This window comes from Nipponia nippon, unplaced genomic scaffold, assembly GCF_047370975.1.
Source record: "Nipponia nippon isolate SJK-2023a ecotype South Korea unplaced genomic scaffold, ASM4737097v1 scaffold_11, whole genome shotgun sequence".
Taxonomy (NCBI): domain Eukaryota; kingdom Metazoa; phylum Chordata; class Aves; order Pelecaniformes; family Threskiornithidae; genus Nipponia; species Nipponia nippon.
Window position 1 is genome coordinate 19,636,495 of NW_028262302.1, and position 20,808 is coordinate 19,657,302.

Sequence of the window (20,808 nt, forward strand, 5' to 3'; positions counted from 1 at the left end):
TTCGCCGGCCCCCGGCCCGGCCCGCCTGGGGTCTGGGTCTGGGCGGTAAATACGGTATAAGCTGAGGTAAAGCCAGCGGGGAGGCGAGGCGGTGTTGCCGGCTGTCCCCCCGGGAGCCCCTGGCTGTGTTCTTCCTCCCCTGTCAGGAGCTGCAACCCCTCAAGCGCTATAAAGCAGCTTATTGGGAAGCAACGGTTTGACACATCTGCCAGAATATGTAAATACATTTAAGGAAGGAAGGTTTCCTAGAGGAACAGAGTGTCCCAAGGCCATCGGAGTGAGTAAAGCCTGGTGTCCACTGCCCCCCTTGGCGAACCTGTGTGCACAGTGACCCCAGGTGCTCTGTTTTCTCTCCTTTCCGTCTCTGTCACCTAGGTTTTGGTTTTTTGTTTTTTTCTTTTTTTTTTTCCTTCAAAAGAAACTCTTCTGAGCGAAAAATGCACCATTTCATGAGTCGTGTAGAGCGACAGGTGTGTTAATCAGGTAATCGCGACCTGTGCGCTGGCTGGCCCTCTGCCTGCACAGGGGGTGCACGAAGGCAGAGCCGCTCCTCTCAGTGGCGTGTGAATTTGTGTTCTCCCCTCTGCTTGGCAGCTGTTTGCTCTGAAAAGCTCTGGAGATGCAGCAGTCAGGTAGCCTGCTCCTTAGGCTAAAAATGTGAAAAGTACTAGAAAATAAAACGGCTTTTCTTTTTAATTGGCAGGATCTAGCTGAGATCAGAGACTGTTGTGTTTAGCTGTGGTCATATATATGAGTTTGTCCATACTCTGAAGAGCTTAAAGTTTTTATACCAAAGAATAAAAAACCCAGAGGAGTTGTCCCTCTTGTACAGACAGGACACTTGGGCTCAGAGAAATGCAGTGACCGCTTTAGTCTCCTGCAGTCAATCTGTGGCATACCCTGGCACTGAACCTTTAGCCGCTGCCTATCTGTTTAACCATGGGATTATCTCTCGCTTTAGTTGCCTCTCTGTTAGGCAGCATTGATCCTTATTTCTGTTTCTGAGACGAGAGAAAATTTAAAAAAGTTTGCTTTTCAAAACATGGCCTTGAATGCAGTATTTAAAAGCTTGTTGTGAACTTTGTGAGTTGAGAAGGAAGGACTCTCTTTGCCTGGTGATTGTTTTTGATGTGCAACATAAGGTATTTTTCTCTGCTTTATCTCTGCTGCAGGGTAGCTGCTTAGCACAAGCTGATTTGCCCTATACAGCTGTTATGTACTTTTGAGTAACTGTGGCTGACGCAGTGAACATGTGCGTCCAGTTCCAAAATCTGTCTGAGAAAATAGATTATATCCACTGTTTGCCTTTGATTAATGAAGTAGGAGAAACAGATAACATATAATCCTAAAGCTGTTAATAAAGAGAAAGAGACTACATGTGATACACGACTGTGATTAGGGGGATGTTGAAGACTTTAGGCTTAAAAGCAGGGACTTGTGGTGTTTGTGCAGAGTTTTTGAATATATAGGCCACATTGCAATTCTCTAGTCTTTTATACATTTGCTTTGTGTAGATAAAATTACTTAATTAGCAGTATTTTTAGTAAAGTGATGATTTGAGCTTTCAGTTATATGTTTTTCACACAAGCAGTGCAAGTGTTTTGTTAGCCTGTAAACCACTCAAGATGAAACTAATTTGTGTATGACAGCAAGAAATTATAGTTTATTAATACATTTTCTGATTGTACAGGGTGAATGGGTTATAGAGAACAAAATTTAATTTCATTTTTTTACAACTTTGCCGTCAGAAGAGATTGAAATAAGATTGTATATAAATTTTATGAAGAGTGAGAACCCTAACCTGACAGCAGGTTTTTTAATTTAACTTAGTATATGACAAGAAATAATTCCTCCCAGTGTTTTCTATGAGGGGGGGGAAACCCCTATCAAACGCTCTTTTTTTTCTCTTTGTAAATTAAAACAAAACATGCATCAGGTTGCAGATAGGGTTGTTGTAGAGGAAAGAGTAGTAGTCTTTTTCTGGATAATAGAAATTTCCATAATTCCATAGTTTGTAATGAATTATTATGTTTTTAACAGTTCAGTTGAGCTGGAAGGATAAGTGATGGAAACTAAGAGAGAGAATGAATTTTGAGGACTTGCAAGGTCCTCTGGCAACTGGGGAGTGTGAGCTGGTTTCAGCTACGAGAGCAGCTTGGGAGGATGACAGATGTGAATTGTAAGAGTGACAAAGGGGACTTAAAAAACAAAATATGTGAAATTCATGAGGCAGTAGCTGGGGGGTGATAGAAGTTGAGATTAGACAGAAGAAGATTTGTACATGTGCGACTCGGGACAAAGAATGGATTTTATTTTATTAGAAAAAAGAAAGAAAGAAAGAAAGAAAAAAAGACCAGCAGCTAGTAATATTACTAAACTGGCAAAGAAGCATGTTTGGAACAGCAAACAAGAGACTTTAGCAGTGGGTTCTCTTTTTATTTAGTTGACTGTAGACAGAAGGTAGTAAATGCTGAAGGAAAGGGCAGGAGACCTAAAATATAGGATAGGAAATAGATGGTCTGTGAAAATATTGGAAGAGTGGCAATGCACTGAGGTTATCTGTTAACTTAGTAAACAACTCTGAAAGGAATTCTTCATTCAAAAATAGTTTGGACACGTTAATCAGCTAATCGTTGTGATATTTAATGAAATAGGTGTCATGACAGGTAGTAAACACTGGAGGAGAGTGGAATTAATTTCTAAGCTCTAGCAAGCAGTAAAATTTATCACAATTAAGAACATCTAATAACTGCTGCTAGCTTATTTACTGGCAGTTTTTGTAACACAGATAAAATATGGGTCCAGTAACCAATCTTTATTCCTGTGGTCTTGTCTAACGTGGGCTCGAATGGGTAATGTCATGCAAGTAATCCCTTTGGATTTAGTAGAATTGTATGTTGACAGCAAGTGTTGCAGGGCCCAAAGCCAGTGTGCTGAATCGTCTTGCACAATAACTGAAATAGTTTGAAAATTGAGGCATCAGAGCTTTTTGCAGTAATGGAGATATTAAACTAGAGCAGCCATATTTTTTTTTATTTAGTTGATATGCGCTGTAAGCAATGTGTGAAGCTGCCAAACCGTTTTCCATCCTTAGAGAAATAAAACTAGGCACAATAGGACATATCACACAAATTGCAGTAGGAATACTTTACAGAATAATTTTGAGCATTCAGAAGTGTTTCTAACTTCAATTGGCATAGTTCTGTTTTTTATTTCTCTAAGGAAGTTATAACTGCTGAGGCTTAATAAAATCTTCAATGTTATGGGCTTAAACAATGGTAGAAAACTCTTCCTTATAGAAATCCAAAATCCTTGTCTTGGAAAACTGCAGGTATTTTTGGCAGATTCTAAACCATTCTGTTAATCAGACTTGCTTGTGGCAAAATAAAATTCAAGAAGTGAAGGTTTCTTTTCTTTTCTGTGTTCCAAAGTCGTCCATGAGGAGAATAGCTACTGCTGCAAAATGTTCTTGTCAAGGCTGTCACACCATGAAGAGAAAAATTACTGGGTTTAATTAATTTTTTAAAATATTTTTACATACGTCATGCTCATATCATCTTTTTCTGAAGATCCCAGTACATTATTACTGCGATGAGCTCTGCCTACGTTTTTTTCTTGAAGGCGGCAAACAGAATCTTTGTTTCAGTTATTCTTAGAAAGATACCGGAGTTGTCCCCTCAGTGTATTTACGGTGTTGCTTATCAGTATGAAATTATTTGCTTAACCATAAAGGGAAACATGGGCATATGGTACTTGTTTCTGTTTGCTCCTTATCTTTCTAAATTCCGTTGCTACATAGATATTTTCCTGTGTCTGTCTAACTGGGATTTGTTGCCTTTTTGCATTGCCCCTTTCTTCCCACACTGTTCTTATTTTTTGGTTGTTATTTGATTATATAGCAGATGTAGCTCTAACTGAATTGTTTCTCAACCATGTTTTTCTTGGGGTGTGGGGCATTAAGGAGGTGAGCATAAATACTAGTTTGATGCTTTGATCTTATAGCACTGTCTAACACAGTGAATATCCCATGCTTTCAGCACTGGGAGGATTGAGGGTAGAGTTTGCAGATAGATGAAGAAATATACTGCATGGATTGTTCAGTGTCAGAGCCCTTACGGCTCTTTCACTAGCCAGATGAGAAGAAATACTGCATTTGAACTCAAATTCGACAAGCTCACAGCTGCAAGAAAAAGTGATTATTCCATATTTAGTGGTTACCATACATCCTTGGATATTGGCTGAACCTAAGAAATAAGCTTATTCTTAAGAAAAAGGTTATTCTAAGAATAACTTACATTTACAGACTTACAGAAGAGTTTAACTTGCTTTTTCTTTATACAAAATAGAACTCAAGAATTTCTGCATCCTTACTTGCTAAATGGTGGCTTTCTGTTAACCATTTCCTCTTTCCAAGAAGCTAATGATAGGTCTTTTGCTTTTGTCTTTCAGATTTCCTTATGTGGTCAAGTAGATGTGTTTATTTCAGCCTTAAAGTTGCTGATGCCAATGCTTGCTATGGCATCTGTGGCTTCACCGGTTATATTTAAGGAGTTTTGTCCCTTATATTACCTTCTCAATGCCATTCCCACAAAGGTCCAAAAAGGGTTTCGCTCTATTGTGGTATACCTCACAGCACTTGATACCAATGAAGACTACATTGCTGTGGGGAGCAGTATTGGAATGCTTTATCTCTACTGCAGACATTTAAACCAGATGAAAAAATATAATTTTGAGGTAAATACTAACTTTTAGTCTTGTCTCTTCTAATGAAGCTGAGTTGCTCAGAATTGAGCTGCTGTTTGTCTCTCATTAACTTTGCAAGTTTTATGTATGGTTCGTTTCAACAGGGGAAGTGTGAATCTATTACTTTTGTAAAGCTGTTGAGTTGTTTCGATGATCTGGTTGCTGTTGGTACAGCCTCAGGTCGGGTTGCAGTTTTTCAGCTTGTGTCTTCATTACCTGGAAGAAACAAACAGGTAAATCTTTGCATCTAAACTTCTGTGAGGTTTAATATGGCAAATCCTAGTAGAGTGTTACTGTGATTCTTTATAATAGTAAAAAACACAGAATTTTGCTTGATGAAATATCTGTGAATATGTCGTAGGCTTCATATGTTAAGCTTATAAAAGCAATAATCTTACAGCATGCTTTTCATTACAAAAGATATACTTAATAAAAAATGCTTTTGAGAAATTCCTCATTTGTAACAACTGGCTGAGCTATTTGGTGGTGGGTTTTTTGATTGTTTGTTTCGGTTTTTTGTGCTAAATAAAAATCAGAATGACCTGCATGTTTGTACTTGATCTCCAATTTATCAGTCAGAGTCACTGAATAGGCTTCGTGTCTCCATTTTTCTCTTCCCCTCATTCTTGTATTGCTTTGGTATTGTTTCACAGCTTCGGAGATTTGACGTTGCTGGTATCCATAAAAGTAGCATTACAGCTTTAGCTTGGAGTCCCAATGGAATGAAATTATTCTCTGGAGATGACAAAGGGAAGATTGTCTACTCTGCCCTAGACCTAGACCAGGTGAGCGTTTATTATAGACACCTTAATTCCCATTTACAATTTTCTGAAAGAATGCTTGTGTGTTTAAATATTTAGCAGTTAGTTAATTGCTTAGTATCATGTATTGAGTTGGACTGCTTTCTTGGTATGCGTACACTTGGCCAAGTGTGTGCACACCCAGCAAGACAGCCACTGGATATCCTTCACAACTGTTTTACGTTTATTAAAAAATAATACATAAAAACAACAGTGGTCATCCTTCTCATCACATTTCTGTCTGAAATAACTATCGTATCTTCCTTCAGCTTTCAGCTAGTACTTTCTGTTTTGTTTGGGAAGGGTACTTTTGAATGATGTGACATTGCTGATTCACTATATTGAAAAAGTACTTTTTCCAGAATTGTTTAGCGTCTCAGTCTAGAGTGTAGAATGAAAGTTAACATTTGGGTTCTACTGGGTGACTAGCATGTTGCCAGTAAATGGAATTTTGCTAATGTCTTGTTAATTCATACAGGCCTGGGACGTCAACAAAATAAATACTAACTTGAGTTTCTATATGGGACAAAAGTTTAAACAGCCATCCTGATTTACCTATGACTGTCCCTCATTTGATTTGACAGAAAGGTTTAACATCTCCAGTGGAGAAGGAGGAAGAAAATGTGCCCTAGAATTTCTGTGGATTTCAAGTGAAATGTGTTAGCTAATATTCCAAGAGAAATTGAATTTCATAGTGTGCCACTGTGGTACACACAATCTAACTCCCCTCTTGTCTGCATGAAGGAACTCCACATTCATTAAGTGAACTTCGTGCAACAGTAGTTCAAAAGGTTTTGTTTGTTTATTTGTTTTCTCTTTCTTGGGCTTATTAGTTTCTTTGAAGTGTTAGTTATTACCTTGTATTTTTAGAAAGGTTTACTTTTGTTAATTGCCTGTATCTTTAAAAGGGTATTTGCAACTCCAGCCTTGTATTGGAAGAGCCATCTTCGATCGTCCAGTTGGATTACAACCAGAAAGTGCTGCTTGTCTCTACTTTACAACGGACTCTACTTTTTTACACAGAAGAGAAATCTGTCAAGCAAGTTGGAACACAGCCCAGAAAAAAGTAACCCTCATAAAATCTTGATGCAGGCACATCTATTAATTCTAGCTTTTCAGAGTGGATTACAGAAAGAGTGATCTAAGCATTGAAATTAATACAACACAGCAGTCCTCTCATAAAAAGTTAGTTACACTAGCTATGTGTGCTCAAACATGAAATGACAATTCTACCTACTTAGAAAGTACATGGTTGCAAATATGTTACAATCATATTTTCAGGACACTATTATGCAAAAATATTTAAGGTGTTTTCTCATTGTTTAAACCAAAGTTACTGCCAAACTTCCTCTGCAGTCCCTCTTGGTTTACTGAGACTTGATGTGAGCGAGTGTTGTAATCAGGTCCATCTAATGGGTAATGTAATATCTGATGCAAAAAGCAAGTCAGCATCCCAATTTTTCTTATACACTGAAGTGAATTAAAAGAGAAAATGTATAGGAAGCACTTAAAGTTGACTTGAAGGTTTGGAACTTCTTGTATGACCTTCTGGTATCTTCTGTTGTGTAATCTCGCTCAGATATGAAGGAATAGGGAACCCAGTCTTAGAACAGCATGACTGACCATATCTGGAAGTAGAGGAAATTGACTCTTGAAAGAAGATTTATAACGTATCTTTCAGGGCTATGAATAGTAAGAGGAATACAAAGGACCATCTTAGAAACAAGGGGATTGCTTGGGTCATAGTAATGGTGTTTTTATGCATGAGAGATGAAGATTTTAACAGCTAAGGTCTGTTCCTTGCTGCTTGCAAGCAGAGGTTGTCAGTTTCTTAGCATTAGTTTGTAGTGTTTTACTTGTTCTTTATTAATTCTGGGAGAAGGATGACTGCATAGCAGGATCTTTCTGAGGTGGACAGAGAGTACTGTTAGGCTATGAAGCTTATTAGGAGGAGTCATTTAACTTGCCTAATAAATGTAGTGTCTGACATCTAAAGCTGAGCGAAAACTGTTGTTACTTAGCAGCACTATTCTTGTCTTACTGTAACCAAATTTGTACTTCGGACATTTGGCTGAATACTTTAATCAAAGAACAAAACTTAAATTTTTTTATAATTTGCAGTTGTAAATTTGTGCCATTAGTTTTAAAAATTGTTTCTAAGTTGAGTATATAGCTTTTAAAATAAATTCTTCTTTTGTATTTTAGCACTGGCAAATTTGGAGCATGTTTTATACCTGGCCTATGTAAACAGAGTGACCTGACGCTATTTGCTGCCAGACCTGGGCTTCGTCTCTGGAAGTCTGATGTTCACGGAACTGTTCAGGCCACATTCATATTGAAAGATATATTTGCTGGAGGAATAAAAACTTTTGAACTGTATCCTCGTTTGGAACCACCTGACAGAGGAAGTTACAGCTCCCCAGAGAAACACCTTGGGCTTGTTTCATGCTTTTTCCGAGAAGGATGGGTGCTGACCTGGAACGAATACAGCATCTACTTACTAGACACTGTGAACCAGGTAGATAAATCTTGCGGGTGCATATTTTGTTTTTCACTTGTTTTTGTTCATGCTATGCTGTGAGTCTTTCTTTGTGTTATCCATTACGCTTCTATGATTTAAATCTATATTTAAACCTAACAAAGAAAACTTTATTCTCTCTCTCTTCAAGTTGTCATTGCAATGATACACTCACAAACTAGCTCGATATATTATATATAAAAATTACATATATTGAAGGCTTTCAGTCCAGGTGTTAACATCATAAGCAATTCTGATATTTAGCAAAGCTTATATAAATCTAAAATGTAGTAATTTAATGCAAAAAGAAGTTTTAGGCCTCTAAAATGTGCCTGGAACTATTTATTCTTTCCCTTCTACTACTGTTGGTGTCTGCAAAAAAACAAGTATTACATTTTATTTGGTATAGAGTGAGCTGTTAGCTTTTGTCACCTTAAAAATGTGTATGAAAGTGTATACAAGTTAATATCTTTGTCTAAATGGTATTAAACATTTGTACTGTGGCTCTTTTCTACCATCAAATTGCATATTGTTTAAGTTGTTATATTGTTGCTGCTAGTTTGGACAGAGAAAGCGAACAGATCTATGGAATTAAAATTAGGATAAAAATGAGCTATGTCATGATTAAAGGGTGCTTTCCTGTTTCTTTTTTTTTTTTCCTTTCTTTTTGATAAAATCTTTACTCTGTAACAATATATCTTGATTAAATTCCAGTGAACACTTTTTGTTAAGAGCAGCATTTTGTCCAAACAGTGTGTTAATCTGATGCCAATTATTTCTTTCTGTGTTGACTCTTTATAGGCTTTGATTGGTGGCTTGGAAGGATATGGTGATATTGTATCTGTGTCTTGTACCAACAATGAGATTTTTCTCCTAAAGGGAGATAGAGACATAATAAGAATTTCAAGTAGACCTGAAGGACTGTCATCAATAGGTTTGTATAAATTAAACTATGGTTTGTACCTCATGGAACATGGTGCCTATTTTACTTTTTTAATATTAAAAAAAAAAAAAACCAACCCAAAAAAACCCAAACAACAAAAAACCCCCCAAAAAAACCCAAATTAAAAAAACTCTTGAAAACCCAAACCAAATGCCACACAAAAACCTTCAGGTTATTGCAAAAACCTACCAGGTTCTGTAGAGTTACTTATCTGTTTCTACAGATTATATAGAGAGATCTCATTTATCTGCTCATCTGAGCTTCTGTTTTGTCTGCAGTGAGAGTGAGGGCATTAAGAAATGAATTATGGTTCCCTTTGTTTGAGAGTGGATCAGCATTATCCTAGCCAGGCATTTCTAATCTGTGCATTTGAGACCTTATTCTAAACCATGATGCTGAAGCAATCTGGATTCCTGATCCTGGTTCTCTACTGATCAATCTCAATTGTCTGGGTTGGAGATATCTGAATATGTTGATTCTGTGCCACCTGTCACCACCCACATTCTAGAGGAGATCTCAGCCTTCCTAGCAATGAAAAGAAAGAACTGTCAAAAAAACCAAAGAATACTCACTAAAATTCCAAAAGGAGTTAGAGAGGTTTTTTTCTTATTTGTTGCCATCCGAGTTCAACATCTATGTTACTAGGACTCTCTAAAAGGAATTAATAATACTTCCTTAATGATGGTGCTAGCTGATTTCTCAATCATAAAGATTGTAAACATCGTTATCCAGCATATTACACTCGCAGAAGGACTACTGATGCATTTAAAATACTCCATCTTAGCTTTGTATTGGCAAAACGCTAGTAAATATGCTATGAAGTCTCACTGAATGCTAGAGAACTTAACTTTCTTATCATTGCATATTAGCAATAGCTTTAGTCATTTAAGCAGTTCTTTACTCACAACCTTCTAGGGGGTGTTTATTTTAATCTTAACTTCCAAGTATAGTTTGAAAGGAGCCTTCTTGAAGTATATTTTCTTCTAATTACCACAGTGGTTTATCTGGTAAATTTTCCTTGATTTTTTTCAAGATACTGAATGTTTGAATAAAGAAGTCAAAGATACAGGGGGTGTGATACAGTTGAGTCTTCCAAGCAAAAGACCTGTACCATTCCTCATACATAAACATAAGTTCAGAATTTTGCTAATACGTGTTTGATACAGGTTTTGGGGGATTGATTTTACTAAAATGATTTCGTATAGATATACTTACATGAAGTTTACATTGTGTATGTGCATATATATATTTGAAATGTTGTGAACTTAAATAGAATGTTTTTCCATTGCATGAAGCTTGTTTTCTTTCAATACTCTCCAAGAACTATGCTCCCACTCACTTGACACACTAGTATTTATACTTTTATTTTTCTTTTGGTCAGTTTCAGATGTGAACTCAAAATTGACGAATCCTTTAACAGATACGAGTCCTAAATTGCTGACCCCATTATCGGTAATTGCATCCACATCATCTAGCCCTTCAGTGGAAACAAATAAAAAAATGGTTACTTCCCCTTCAGTTACTGGTGATAAAAATGACTCTTATTCTTTAGTGAAAGATGATCTGGAAACTCCAGTGCTATCGGAGAAAAGTTTTGATCGAGTGGGAGACTTGAGCAGTGAAACAAGAAAAAGGGGCTGCTCTGTAGTAAGTGAATCAAGAAGCAGGAGCAGCTCAGTAAATTCTGTGGACAGTGGCTCTAGTTTTATGGTATGTGCAGACCAACTTTCAGAAGCTCAGAGAGAAGGTCAGCTTTCTTCACAACGGTTCAGCACAATCAGCTCTGAAGATTTTGATCAAGAACTCATTGTAAAGCCAATTAAAGTGAAAAAGAGAAAAAAGAAGAAACAAGGTAAGTCTAGCAGAACTTTCCCTGCTACTGCTCATTATCAGAACATGTCACTTTTGATGTTTCACACAAGAGAGTGTGTGTGTTTGACATGCTTTGTTTATATTATATTGTCATGCTCTTGAGATATTTGCATGGTTGTGGTGAGTCATTTATGTTTAAGATGAAAGCCTGTTTTGAAAGTGATAAATTAAGTCTTTTTAGATATATTTGTTTTATTCTTTTAACTTTGTTTTGCTTTATGTAAACACGCTTAAGGTTCTAATGTATGGGTTAATGGTAACATACAGTTACCTGCTTCCAGTTTTATGTTGGAATTGTGTAATATCTATTAATCTATACGATTATCTATTAATAGTATTTAGAATATTTGACAGTGTCTTTCTTAGCCATGCTTTTTAGTTTGTTAAAATAGTATGAGTACTTGATTATTCTAATTGTTTACTATATTGGTATTACAACTTTAAAATGTTTTGCTATTAAGACTTTTTTGGCTTTATATATATCATTTAGTGTTCAAGTTGAAAAAAACCAGTATGTGAAAATTTAGATTTAACTCTGTTCTTCCCCCAGTGATAAAAATATTTTAATTTCTTACTTTGCATCAAAATGTAATAGATTTTATTAATATTATTCCCCCCTCCTTTTTTTTTTTTTTGGCGTTTTGTTTTGTTTTGTGAGAACAGAAAGTGGGACCAGGAAAAACTACACCTCTCTGGAAGGTACACCAATTTATGAGCGTCAGCTTTCTGGTGATAGTCCACATTCATTGAATGCAGACTCCTTTTCCATAACTTCCAGCCTAATGAGTGGCAGCATTGATCGTTTGAGTACCGGATCTCCAGATCAGGAAAGTGTGTTCAGTGTGGAGTCCCATACGATCTTGCAAGAAGATAATGGTTCAGAAACTTTCAGTGTCCTACAGTCTCCTGAGTCTGCAACTGTACTAATTAATGAAGAAAATGGAGATATGGTTGATTTACAGAAACTTCCAAACAGTGACAGTGGCATGGGTACTTCAGCTGTTACAGATACTTTGACATCTGTCTCTCCTGTAATCCTCACAGAAGACTTGACAAGCAGTGTTGATGGTGAATATAATGGTAGTGTGGTTTTTGCAAGCAATGAATGCTGTCTTGGAAAGCTGAGCCAAGAGGAGGAGCAGGATTTTCCTACATTGTGTAAAATAGATGAAAATTTAGATAAAATGAAGCTGCAGGACACTGAAAAATCTTTTGAAGAGCCAGACCTTCCAGACCAAATGTTTTTGGAATGTGACAGTGTACTTGGTGTTCAGACATCACTGACGCCGAAGGAGAGTGATGAAACTGGTAGGGAGGACCAACAGCAGCTCTCTCTAATACACAGCGCTCTGTCAGATCCTTCTGTGCTCCACTTTGACATTTCCAACGATGTTTATTCAGATAACACTTCCATTTCTGGATGGAATTTTGAAAGTGCAATCAAAGCTAAATCTAGTACTAGCACTGCTGAATGGGTAACAGACACTCATGAAAGTAAGACTGAGAAATCTGCCTCAAGTGATGAAGAGGATATTTATGGACATGGATTACCATATTCATCCTCGGAGACTAGCATGCCTGAAGTTGGTGCTGGGCCTGGTTCCCAGGATGTGGCCAAGATAAGCCTAGACGAAATGGTGCTGTTAAAATCTGATCAGGTATATGTTTTCGATTTAGTTAAAATACTTAATTGCAGCATTTCAAAAGAAACATTCATGTAATTGCTGTCCTTTACTTCTTTAGGAAAGCAATTTTTTTTTCTTACTTGATTTGAGTAAACAAGTAAAGCATAAAGCCAAACAGCAATATGTGTTGTAACTCTTATGAAATGTGATGTATCAGACTTCAGAATGGTTGATGTGTGCTTACAATGTGAAGAAGCTGCACTGGCTGTATTATTCCCAACTCAACAAAAATGCTGTCATAACCCCATCCGTTAAAGAGTGAACAGTAAAACCAAGTTGTGCTCAAAGGCTGCTCCTTGTTTGGGTCTCCAGTAGCCCAAATTCTGCACGATGCTGTTCCCAACTTCAACTGACTTCATGGGGAATTAATGCTGACTCTCATGTGGCTGGCCTCTGGTTAAGGATCATTTTACCTGTAAATATTCAGAATAAGGATTAATCTTTCTTTGTGTCCTAGACAACAGTTAGTGCTATTTAAAATGTTGACGTCTTTTCTTTTTCTGTTATCCCTCTTTTCTTCATTGTTATTTTGTGGGTGAACATTTCCAGAAATAGTAATTCTCAAATAGACTATAGAAAACAAGTACTAAAATTAATTGTAAAATCTGCAAAATTGCCAAAATAACTGGGAGTTTTAGCAGAAGTCTTAAGAATGAAATACAGTTCTTCTAGGTTGGGTTGGTTGTTTTTTTTGTTTGGTTTTTTTTTTTTTTTTTTAAATCTGTAACAGCGTTGCATTGAGATCAACCAAATACTTGTTGATAAAGGTTGAGTTACAAGTTAATGGTGTCCTATTTAGTAACAACCGCAGCCCAGAGCGTAGAAGACTTTTAGTTTCAGGTTATGATATTCTTACACTCTGGAATGTTTAGTAAAGCTCCAGACATGCTTACCTTATAGGTCATGTATGCAGTGCCTGGGGTCACATCATGCAAACTATCAAAATTTAAGATAGCAGACTGTAAACCAAATTTCTGCAATACATGGCTTCTGTACCATACAGAAAGTATTGGAGTTGGCTATTTAACTGTCTCTGCGCTCCAGCTATCTTGTTCCCTTTGCTCATCACTTCATAGATAATAAATAATGTCCTGGACAGACAGACAGTATATTTTTATGTATTCCTTTTTGCATCTGCATTCCTTTAAGTACGTGATCTTTAATTAATAAGGGAAGATTTTCCACTTTTTGGAGGTAGATGACAGTGTGGAGGGTTTGGTGTTTGGGGTTGCTTTTCTTTTTTTCCCCCCTGCTAAAACTTGTTCTAGCAGTCTTATTTCACAGTGCGTACTATCTTTAGAGAACACGGACAGATGTGGTTTTATTTTACACAAGGCAAATTTATTCATTGATTAACGTACTTAAGAACCTTAAGGTTAGCTTTTTTAAACTAAAACATGGGAGCTGCTGTGCTTATATAGCCATTTTCTTGCGCAGTTTGAAGACATCTGACACTGTTCTGACTCTACAGTTTTTAGTTTGCAGAGAGCTGGATGGGATACTCTGGCCCTGGTTACGGCATCCTGAGCCTGGTCGTCTCGGAAAAGTATATTTGGTGCCTGGACTACAGAGGCAGCCTGTACTGCAGCGCTCTTCCTGCAGCGGGGCTGCGGTGGCAGAAGTTTGAAGACGGTGTGCAGCAGGTGGCAGTTTCCCCCTCAGGTTGGTTGGCTTCTGCTTCCCTGTAACCCCATAAACAGAAAACTTGTGTAGACTTGTGCGTTTTCTTTGCTTTTCTTATTTTTTTAATAATGGCTATTGTTTAATTAGGTGAAGCTTGTTATTTTTCTGAGATTACAAATACAGTTCAGTGCATACATAATTTCCTCATAGGCAATTTATTGTTTGTTTTTTTTTTTTTTTAATACGGTAGTTCCAGAAACTTGGTTGTTTGGGACTTGTTTCATGTAAAAGTAGTGTCTTTGGGTTCCCATGTTCTAGTTTAAGTGGCTGTCTTTCTAACAGTTTCACATTGCATTTTTGGGAAGTTTTCAACATGCGGCTGTCTGATTAAAGTGAACTTCAGAAGTAGCAGTTCAGTGGTAGGCGGAGATGAATGAAGAGGCCCTTGTCTATACAAAACCTTGGTTTTTGATATAGAACTGCTTATGATTCCCAAATATAAAATTCTTTTTGTTGTAAATGTAGAATTGGTTTTGTATATGGGTTGGTTTGTTGATTTTTTTTTTTTTTAATACTAAAGAAAAAACTTTTTAATTTTTGGTACATTTGCATATGAGTTTGTTCTGGATGGTTGGGAATGAGGATTATGTTAGATTAAAATTAAACAGGTTTTGGTTATAAACTTGTGTCACTTTTGGCCTTCCAGATTGTTCCAGGACTGGTGTGAAAATACAAGTTTTTCAGACATTTTCTTTACTTAGTCTTCTGCCTTGCCACTACTTTTCTTCCCCTGTCATCTCTAAAAGCACGTGTCAATCTTCCCTTCTCTCTGTAGGGGAAGATTTGCTGTCTGTTTTAAGAAGAAAGTCGTTCTATTTGATCTGTAGCTGAGCTTTATTATGGACAAAAAAATGTAAGAGTAGTTGTACTAGGTGAGATCATAGGTTCATCCAACTCAATATCTTGTCCTTAACAGTGGTCAAAAGCAGATGCCTGCAGAAAAGCAAAAGGAATGGGCTAGCATGCAAGACGTTTGCCCTTGGTAGTTTCAGACTGCAACTGTTGGTGACTCAGAGATTTCCTGGGCAAAAGGTTGTTTCTCTGCATTTATTATCCCTCAATTCCAGGAACTCACCCACTTTTTCATTGAACCCATACAAATTTCTAACATCCACAGTTTCGCGTGGATGTGTAAACACAAGAGCATGTTAACCACAAACATAAAAATGGAATCAAATGCGACTTTGTGGAATTATTCAAAGGAAGTTAATGTGACAATGTACTGCTCTGGTATGAGCCACCATGGATGCCAATCAGCAGTTAAGTTTGGAATTCCATTCGGTTTTCTTTTTCTGAGTTGTCCTTGCTAATTCGAGTGAGGGAAAAAGTTCTCAAGATGTATTTGTACAGTTGCGTTTCTGAGTTTTGCTCGCAACATGCTATGTACCAAGCAGGTAATAGCACTGCCCACTGCCCTGTGGGACAGCACACCTGTTCAGCTGTTTGTCACTCATGACTGGTCCACAAAAGTTACGCTTTACTACTAGTATTTGTAAAAGATGAAAGTATTATAATTAAACCGTTTTCCTTTTGGTACCGAGGATGTACCAAACTAGTACAGAAGCAAACCATGAACTTCAGCCTCCTAATAGTAGGCTTATTTGGCCCCGACTTGGAACTTGTTTTGTGAGTTTTCAGTGTGCAACTAAGGAGAAGTGACTTGCATTTGAACATTTAAAAATTGCACATACTCTAACGGTAAATGCATTTCAGCAGTTCCTAGAGAAGTTGGCCACTGTTCTGGTTTTGCTTTTTAAAAAAAACTTATAAGCGTTTTTAAATCTTGCATTTTTGTTTAATGCTACGGGTTTGCCTTTCCCCTCACATTTAGGTGTAGGTAGGGCAAGTCAGCTGTCTCTGCTACAGTAATTACTAAGTGATATTATGTTCTCTCTTAACTCCTCATACAGGGGCTCTTCTCTGGAAGATTGAACAGAAGACTAACAAAGCATTTGCTTGTGGAAAAGTAACTATAAAAGGAAAACGCCACTGGTATGAGGCTTTACCCCAGGCTGTATTTGTAGCTTTAAGTGATGACACCGCCTGGATTATCAGAACAAATGGAGATCTGTATCTGCAAACAGGTACCTGAATTAATTGCAGGCTCTTTGAAATTTTGCAGGCTAAGATTATTAGAGTTCAAGTTTATAGTATCATCACAATTTGTTTTAAACTGTTATCCACAGCCAGGACACAAGGAAACCTTTTTATCTTGAGAAATGGTTGGAAACAGTTGTGAGATTCTGTGTAATTAGGAGACTGGAAAAGCCAGTTCATGGCCACTTTTTTAGTTTGTCAAGTGGAGTACATACAGTATAGAGAATTTATGACACGGGAAGGATATGGGATGGATGCAGGTAAATGGAAAGGATTGCAGAAAATATTGAAATAATATCTTTGCCTTGAAAGTGGTCTGGTGCACTGAAACAACTGGGCTTTAAGCGGGTTTTCTTTTCTTGCTTTAAGGATTTTAACAAAGTTTTAAGAAGAACCTTGAAAGGCAGTGAGATAGCGTGTGGCTGTTCAGAGGAAAGTCAGGTACGGCGGCAGAGTAGGGGAAAGTAGAGGCTGTGTGTTTTGAAAAGCACATGTCTGTTGGAAGTAAGTTACCACTTGATAATGAAAGGAGGGTATTCTGAGACAGACGATCATAAAGTGCTTTGGAAGTATAGGCGAGTGGTATGTATTTTATGTGATAGAGAAAGCAAAGTCAGGAGAGCAATGGAATGGGCTGTGCAGCAGCAATCTTTACAGCTGCCTTCTCACTGGATGTGAATGAGGCAAGAATCAGAAAAAGGGATAGTGCAGTGGCAACTTTGAAGTCATGGCCTTAGTTTTATCCGCTTCAATGAACAGAAGAGGATGCATTTGGAAGGTGTTATGCAAACAATATTCAGGCTAAATACAAGGAGCTAGGATGAAGGATGGAGCTCCAAGTTTTAGAGTTAAGGGAGAAGAGTATCAAGGACTCTTGGGCATGCGGGCTTTGCACAGAGAGTTGAGTTGGTAAGGAAAAATGACAAATAACATGATGAAGGAATTACTGGAGAAGTAAGAGGAGGACTGGGTAAGGGGGAAATGCTAAGACACACTAAAGCAGGACAATATTTCAGAACGGCTATCAAAATTCTTATTTATCTTCCATTTAATTCTGGTACTCTCCTAATTTCTCTTGCAGATTTAATTGCTGTAGCACAATATAGAAGTTCTTTGTGATTAAGAAAACTGTTTAAATACACAGCATTGTTTCAAAGATACTCTACTTGTAAATTATTTTCTTTTAATTAAGTGTAGTAGTTACAGAGAAATCAAGTGGCTTGCCCACAGTCACATGCATATTGCCAACAAGCACGGATAGTGGTGATAAAGGGTGAACTTTTGATGCCAAGCACACAGGGTTCTGTGGAGGTTTGAAACAATATTTTTCTTCCCTGTGAGAGATTGGTTTGATTACATCAGCTTACGTTCTGCTGTTCTTAGGCTTCTAAATTTGTTTGTGATGCCAAAAATAAATTCTCAGTACATCTGTCTTGTTAATGGGAGGCAACCAGTGATAGTTGTTTAGCCAGTATCTTTTCATTCTATCCACTGTCCTAACTTCTATAACAAAAGTGTGTGCTCAGAGGTTTGGAAATGAGCATTCTTCCTGTTATTTTAGAATATCATACAGATGAGCCTGTTCATACTTGCTTTGGCAGCATGAGAAGATTAAGCAAAAGTATGTCTCTTGAGGTGTTTCACATGCAGCCATGCAAATCAAGCTTCAGTGTAACTATGAAGAAGATGTATTCCTCTAGATTATATGTATAAATGTGTGCAAACTACCTGTAAATCTACCAGAACCTGTCTCCTTCTTTCAGTACTACACACTGTGGAATGCTCTTTTGTAATTGCTGTGATGCCACCATTCAGATCGCGTTGCCTCTCTCCCTGGCATGTTTTAGGCAAAAGTTCTTCCATTACTGCCTTTTTCTTTGATGCTTCTGCCAAGTCTAATACAGGTTTTATAAATGGAGATTCCTTATATTGACACTAGAGGGAGAAAAGGAACAGAAATTGCAGGACAGGACTTCTGCGCTCTGCAGGGTGTTGAAGGATATACAGTGTTTTATTTCTTAAAATATAAATTCAGCTATATTAGAGGAAATGATTAATAGTTTATAGAAAAAACAGTCAATCAATGAAATAGTGATCAAATTAAAAGCGTTAGCATGTCAGGGATATTGCCCTCCTCATTTTCTTTTGTTGGGTAGCTTTGTCTCTTTTCTTTTAGTTGCAGAAAAACCCAAAGTTTGTAAAGCAATCCTCCTTTTTTGATTTCTAGGCCTGAGTGTGGATCGTCCTTGTGCCCGAGCAGTAAAGGTTGACTGCCCTTATCCACTGTCGCAGGTTACATCCAGAAATAATGTTGTGTGGGCACTGAGTGAGCAGCGGGCCCTGCTATACCGGGAGGGAGTACGCAGCTTTTGTCCTGAAGGAGAACAATGGAAGAGTGATATTGTCAGGTAATGACACTGTGGTGGGATGGCATCATAACCAGAACGACACAAATAATTGTTTTCAGTGCTGGAGCTCCTTGATGTTTGAAAAAGTGTTACCTGAACTCATGTGTATACATATATATGTGTGTGTGTGTGCACGTGTATATACACGTATGTCCTTTAGCCTTTGTCCAGACATATTCAGAGTAACTGGTGTTTTTCTGTCTGATGAATGACTGCTATGTAATGAAAGAAATTGCCGTAAACAGAAGTGGTAACACAGTTAAAGCGAGTTTAAGAAAGTGAGAACAGTTTTAAAAAGATCTTTATAATGTCTGTCAATATGACTTTTTTGATTAAATACTGTTTCTTTAATCTGTGCCATAATGGCTTTAATGAGCTCTCCAGATATTTGAGTGAATTTTTTCTGAGATTAAATCTCAGCATTTTCTTGGTCATCCATACAGCTTGATAATACTTTTCCACTTCCCAGTCGCAGATTTTTACAAATATTCTGGATAATTGGTATTTAGCATTGTAGTTGATCCTATGCTCACGGTAGTGAGTTTGTGGTAAAGTTAAAAGCACTGAGAGTTTACTGCTGTCTTTGAGAATCTAGAATATAGTCTCTCTTGTGACATCAGCCTGAAGCAAGTATAGGAAGAAATTCCAGTTCTTGTCATCATATGATTTTATCTTCTACTGACTATCCTGTTGTGAAGCTTTAACTTGTGTTACCTCCCAGCCTGGTATTTGGGTCTTGAAAATTCTAAGGAAACATTCAGTGTCTTGTTCAAATCTGAAATTTGCATGCACTTTAATTAGTTTATTTAATGAAAATATCTGTTTGACCTACGCCTTGGGTACACTTAATGTTCTTGGGCTTTCTATTAAAGTTGCAGAAAGCAACTCGTTTATGGTCCCTGAACTGATAGTATTGTTCTCAGAATAGGTCAAGGAAGTTGGAGGAGATACATTTATGAAGCTGCTTTATCAAAAACTTAAAGAACACAGCTCTTTGTTTCTTATTTACTGAACAAATTTGTTTTTGTTTAGTTTTATTGTTATGTATCCAAGTTTCAAAGCTCGAGTGATCTTTGAAGTTTATTTTTTGTTGTTGAATGGTTTTTACTTTTATGCAAACTAATAAAATTTGAATTACTAAATAACTGTGAGAATTTGAAATCAAATGTGTTTTTGAGCTTGGCCACACTGAGTTCGATCATTTTGAACTGCTGTTAGCATTATAACAGCTTCCTTAAAATACCGTCAGCATAAATCTGAAGTAAGGTTTTTAATTTTTTTACTTGTTTGCATTTCCAGTGAAATGCAAGCTTTGGAACCAGTGTGCATAACGCTTGGAGATCAGCAGACATTATGGGCTTTGGATATCCATGGAAATCTGTGGTTCAGAACTGGTATAGTTTCAAAGAAACCACAAGGAGATGATAACCATTGGTGGCAAGTAGGCATTTTTTAATTTTGCTTTCAGTTTAGTCTTTTACCTTGGGTTTATTATTTGCATTGTTTCCCTGTGAGATTCTAAGATAAAATTCAATGAATTGTTTGATATATTGTAGCACTCTTCATTCAATATACTAAAACCGCAGTGTGGCTATGGCTGAAATCCCTTTTTATGTCTGCCGTAAAAAAGGGGGAAAAAAAAAAAAATCCCATGGTCATCCAGAGCAGCGTCACAGCAGTTTTCAAGAACACAAGAAATGCTCTACCAGGTCATATCAATGGTGCATGTAGCTTGGTATCTTAACGGTGGCAATAGGACATCCTGTTTAGGCAGAGTGTTCAAGTCTGACTGCTGGATGCAGTCTCTTGTCTTCCAGTACCCATCCTTTTCCTTAGCTAGATGAAATAAATAATAAGTAGCCTTGCAAAGATGCTTTTTTTTTTACGCATTTTTTCATTCAGTTGAGGTTTCTTCAAACCACATGAGGCTGCCTGCTTCAGTCGCAGGTCATATGGGCAAAAACAAAGCTACTGCAAGTACTCCCTGATACTGATTTAGAATTCCTGACTCTTTGTTTTCCCCAGCTTTTCTTATTTTCCACAGAGATAGGTGTGGGGG

At 37.3% G+C, this 20,808-nt stretch overlaps 1 protein-coding gene across 17 annotated transcripts in view; it reads left to right on the plus strand.

The window, feature by feature from the left end:
- TECPR2 (tectonin beta-propeller repeat containing 2) overlaps window positions 1-20,808 on the plus strand; it is a 61,403-nt gene that overhangs the window by 376 nt on the left and 40,219 nt on the right. For 9 of the 17 annotated variants that reach the window (XM_087747722.1, XR_015702326.1, XR_015702330.1 and 6 more), the window contains 12 exons: window positions 4,450-4,734; window positions 4,848-4,976; window positions 5,397-5,528; window positions 6,452-6,609; window positions 7,749-8,061; window positions 8,863-8,995; window positions 10,386-10,856; window positions 11,540-12,534; window positions 14,040-14,223; window positions 16,155-16,328; window positions 18,569-18,749; window positions 20,049-20,190. In XM_087747722.1, the coding sequence (XP_087603848.1) occupies window positions 4,501-4,734; window positions 4,848-4,976; window positions 5,397-5,528; window positions 6,452-6,609; window positions 7,749-8,061; window positions 8,863-8,995; window positions 10,386-10,856; window positions 11,540-12,534; window positions 14,040-14,223; window positions 16,155-16,328; window positions 18,569-18,749; window positions 20,049-20,190 (3,246 nt within the window). In that variant the 5' untranslated portion in view covers window positions 4,450-4,500. Of the gene's footprint in view, window positions 1-141; window positions 278-319; window positions 338-392; window positions 484-4,449; window positions 4,735-4,847; window positions 4,977-5,396; window positions 5,529-6,451; window positions 6,610-7,748; window positions 8,062-8,862; window positions 8,996-10,385; window positions 10,857-11,539; window positions 12,535-14,039; window positions 14,224-16,154; window positions 16,329-18,568; window positions 18,750-20,048; window positions 20,191-20,808 lie in introns of those variants that run through there. The other 8 variants (XM_087747728.1, XM_087747729.1, XM_087747730.1 and 5 more) reach the window with 5 other exon arrangements.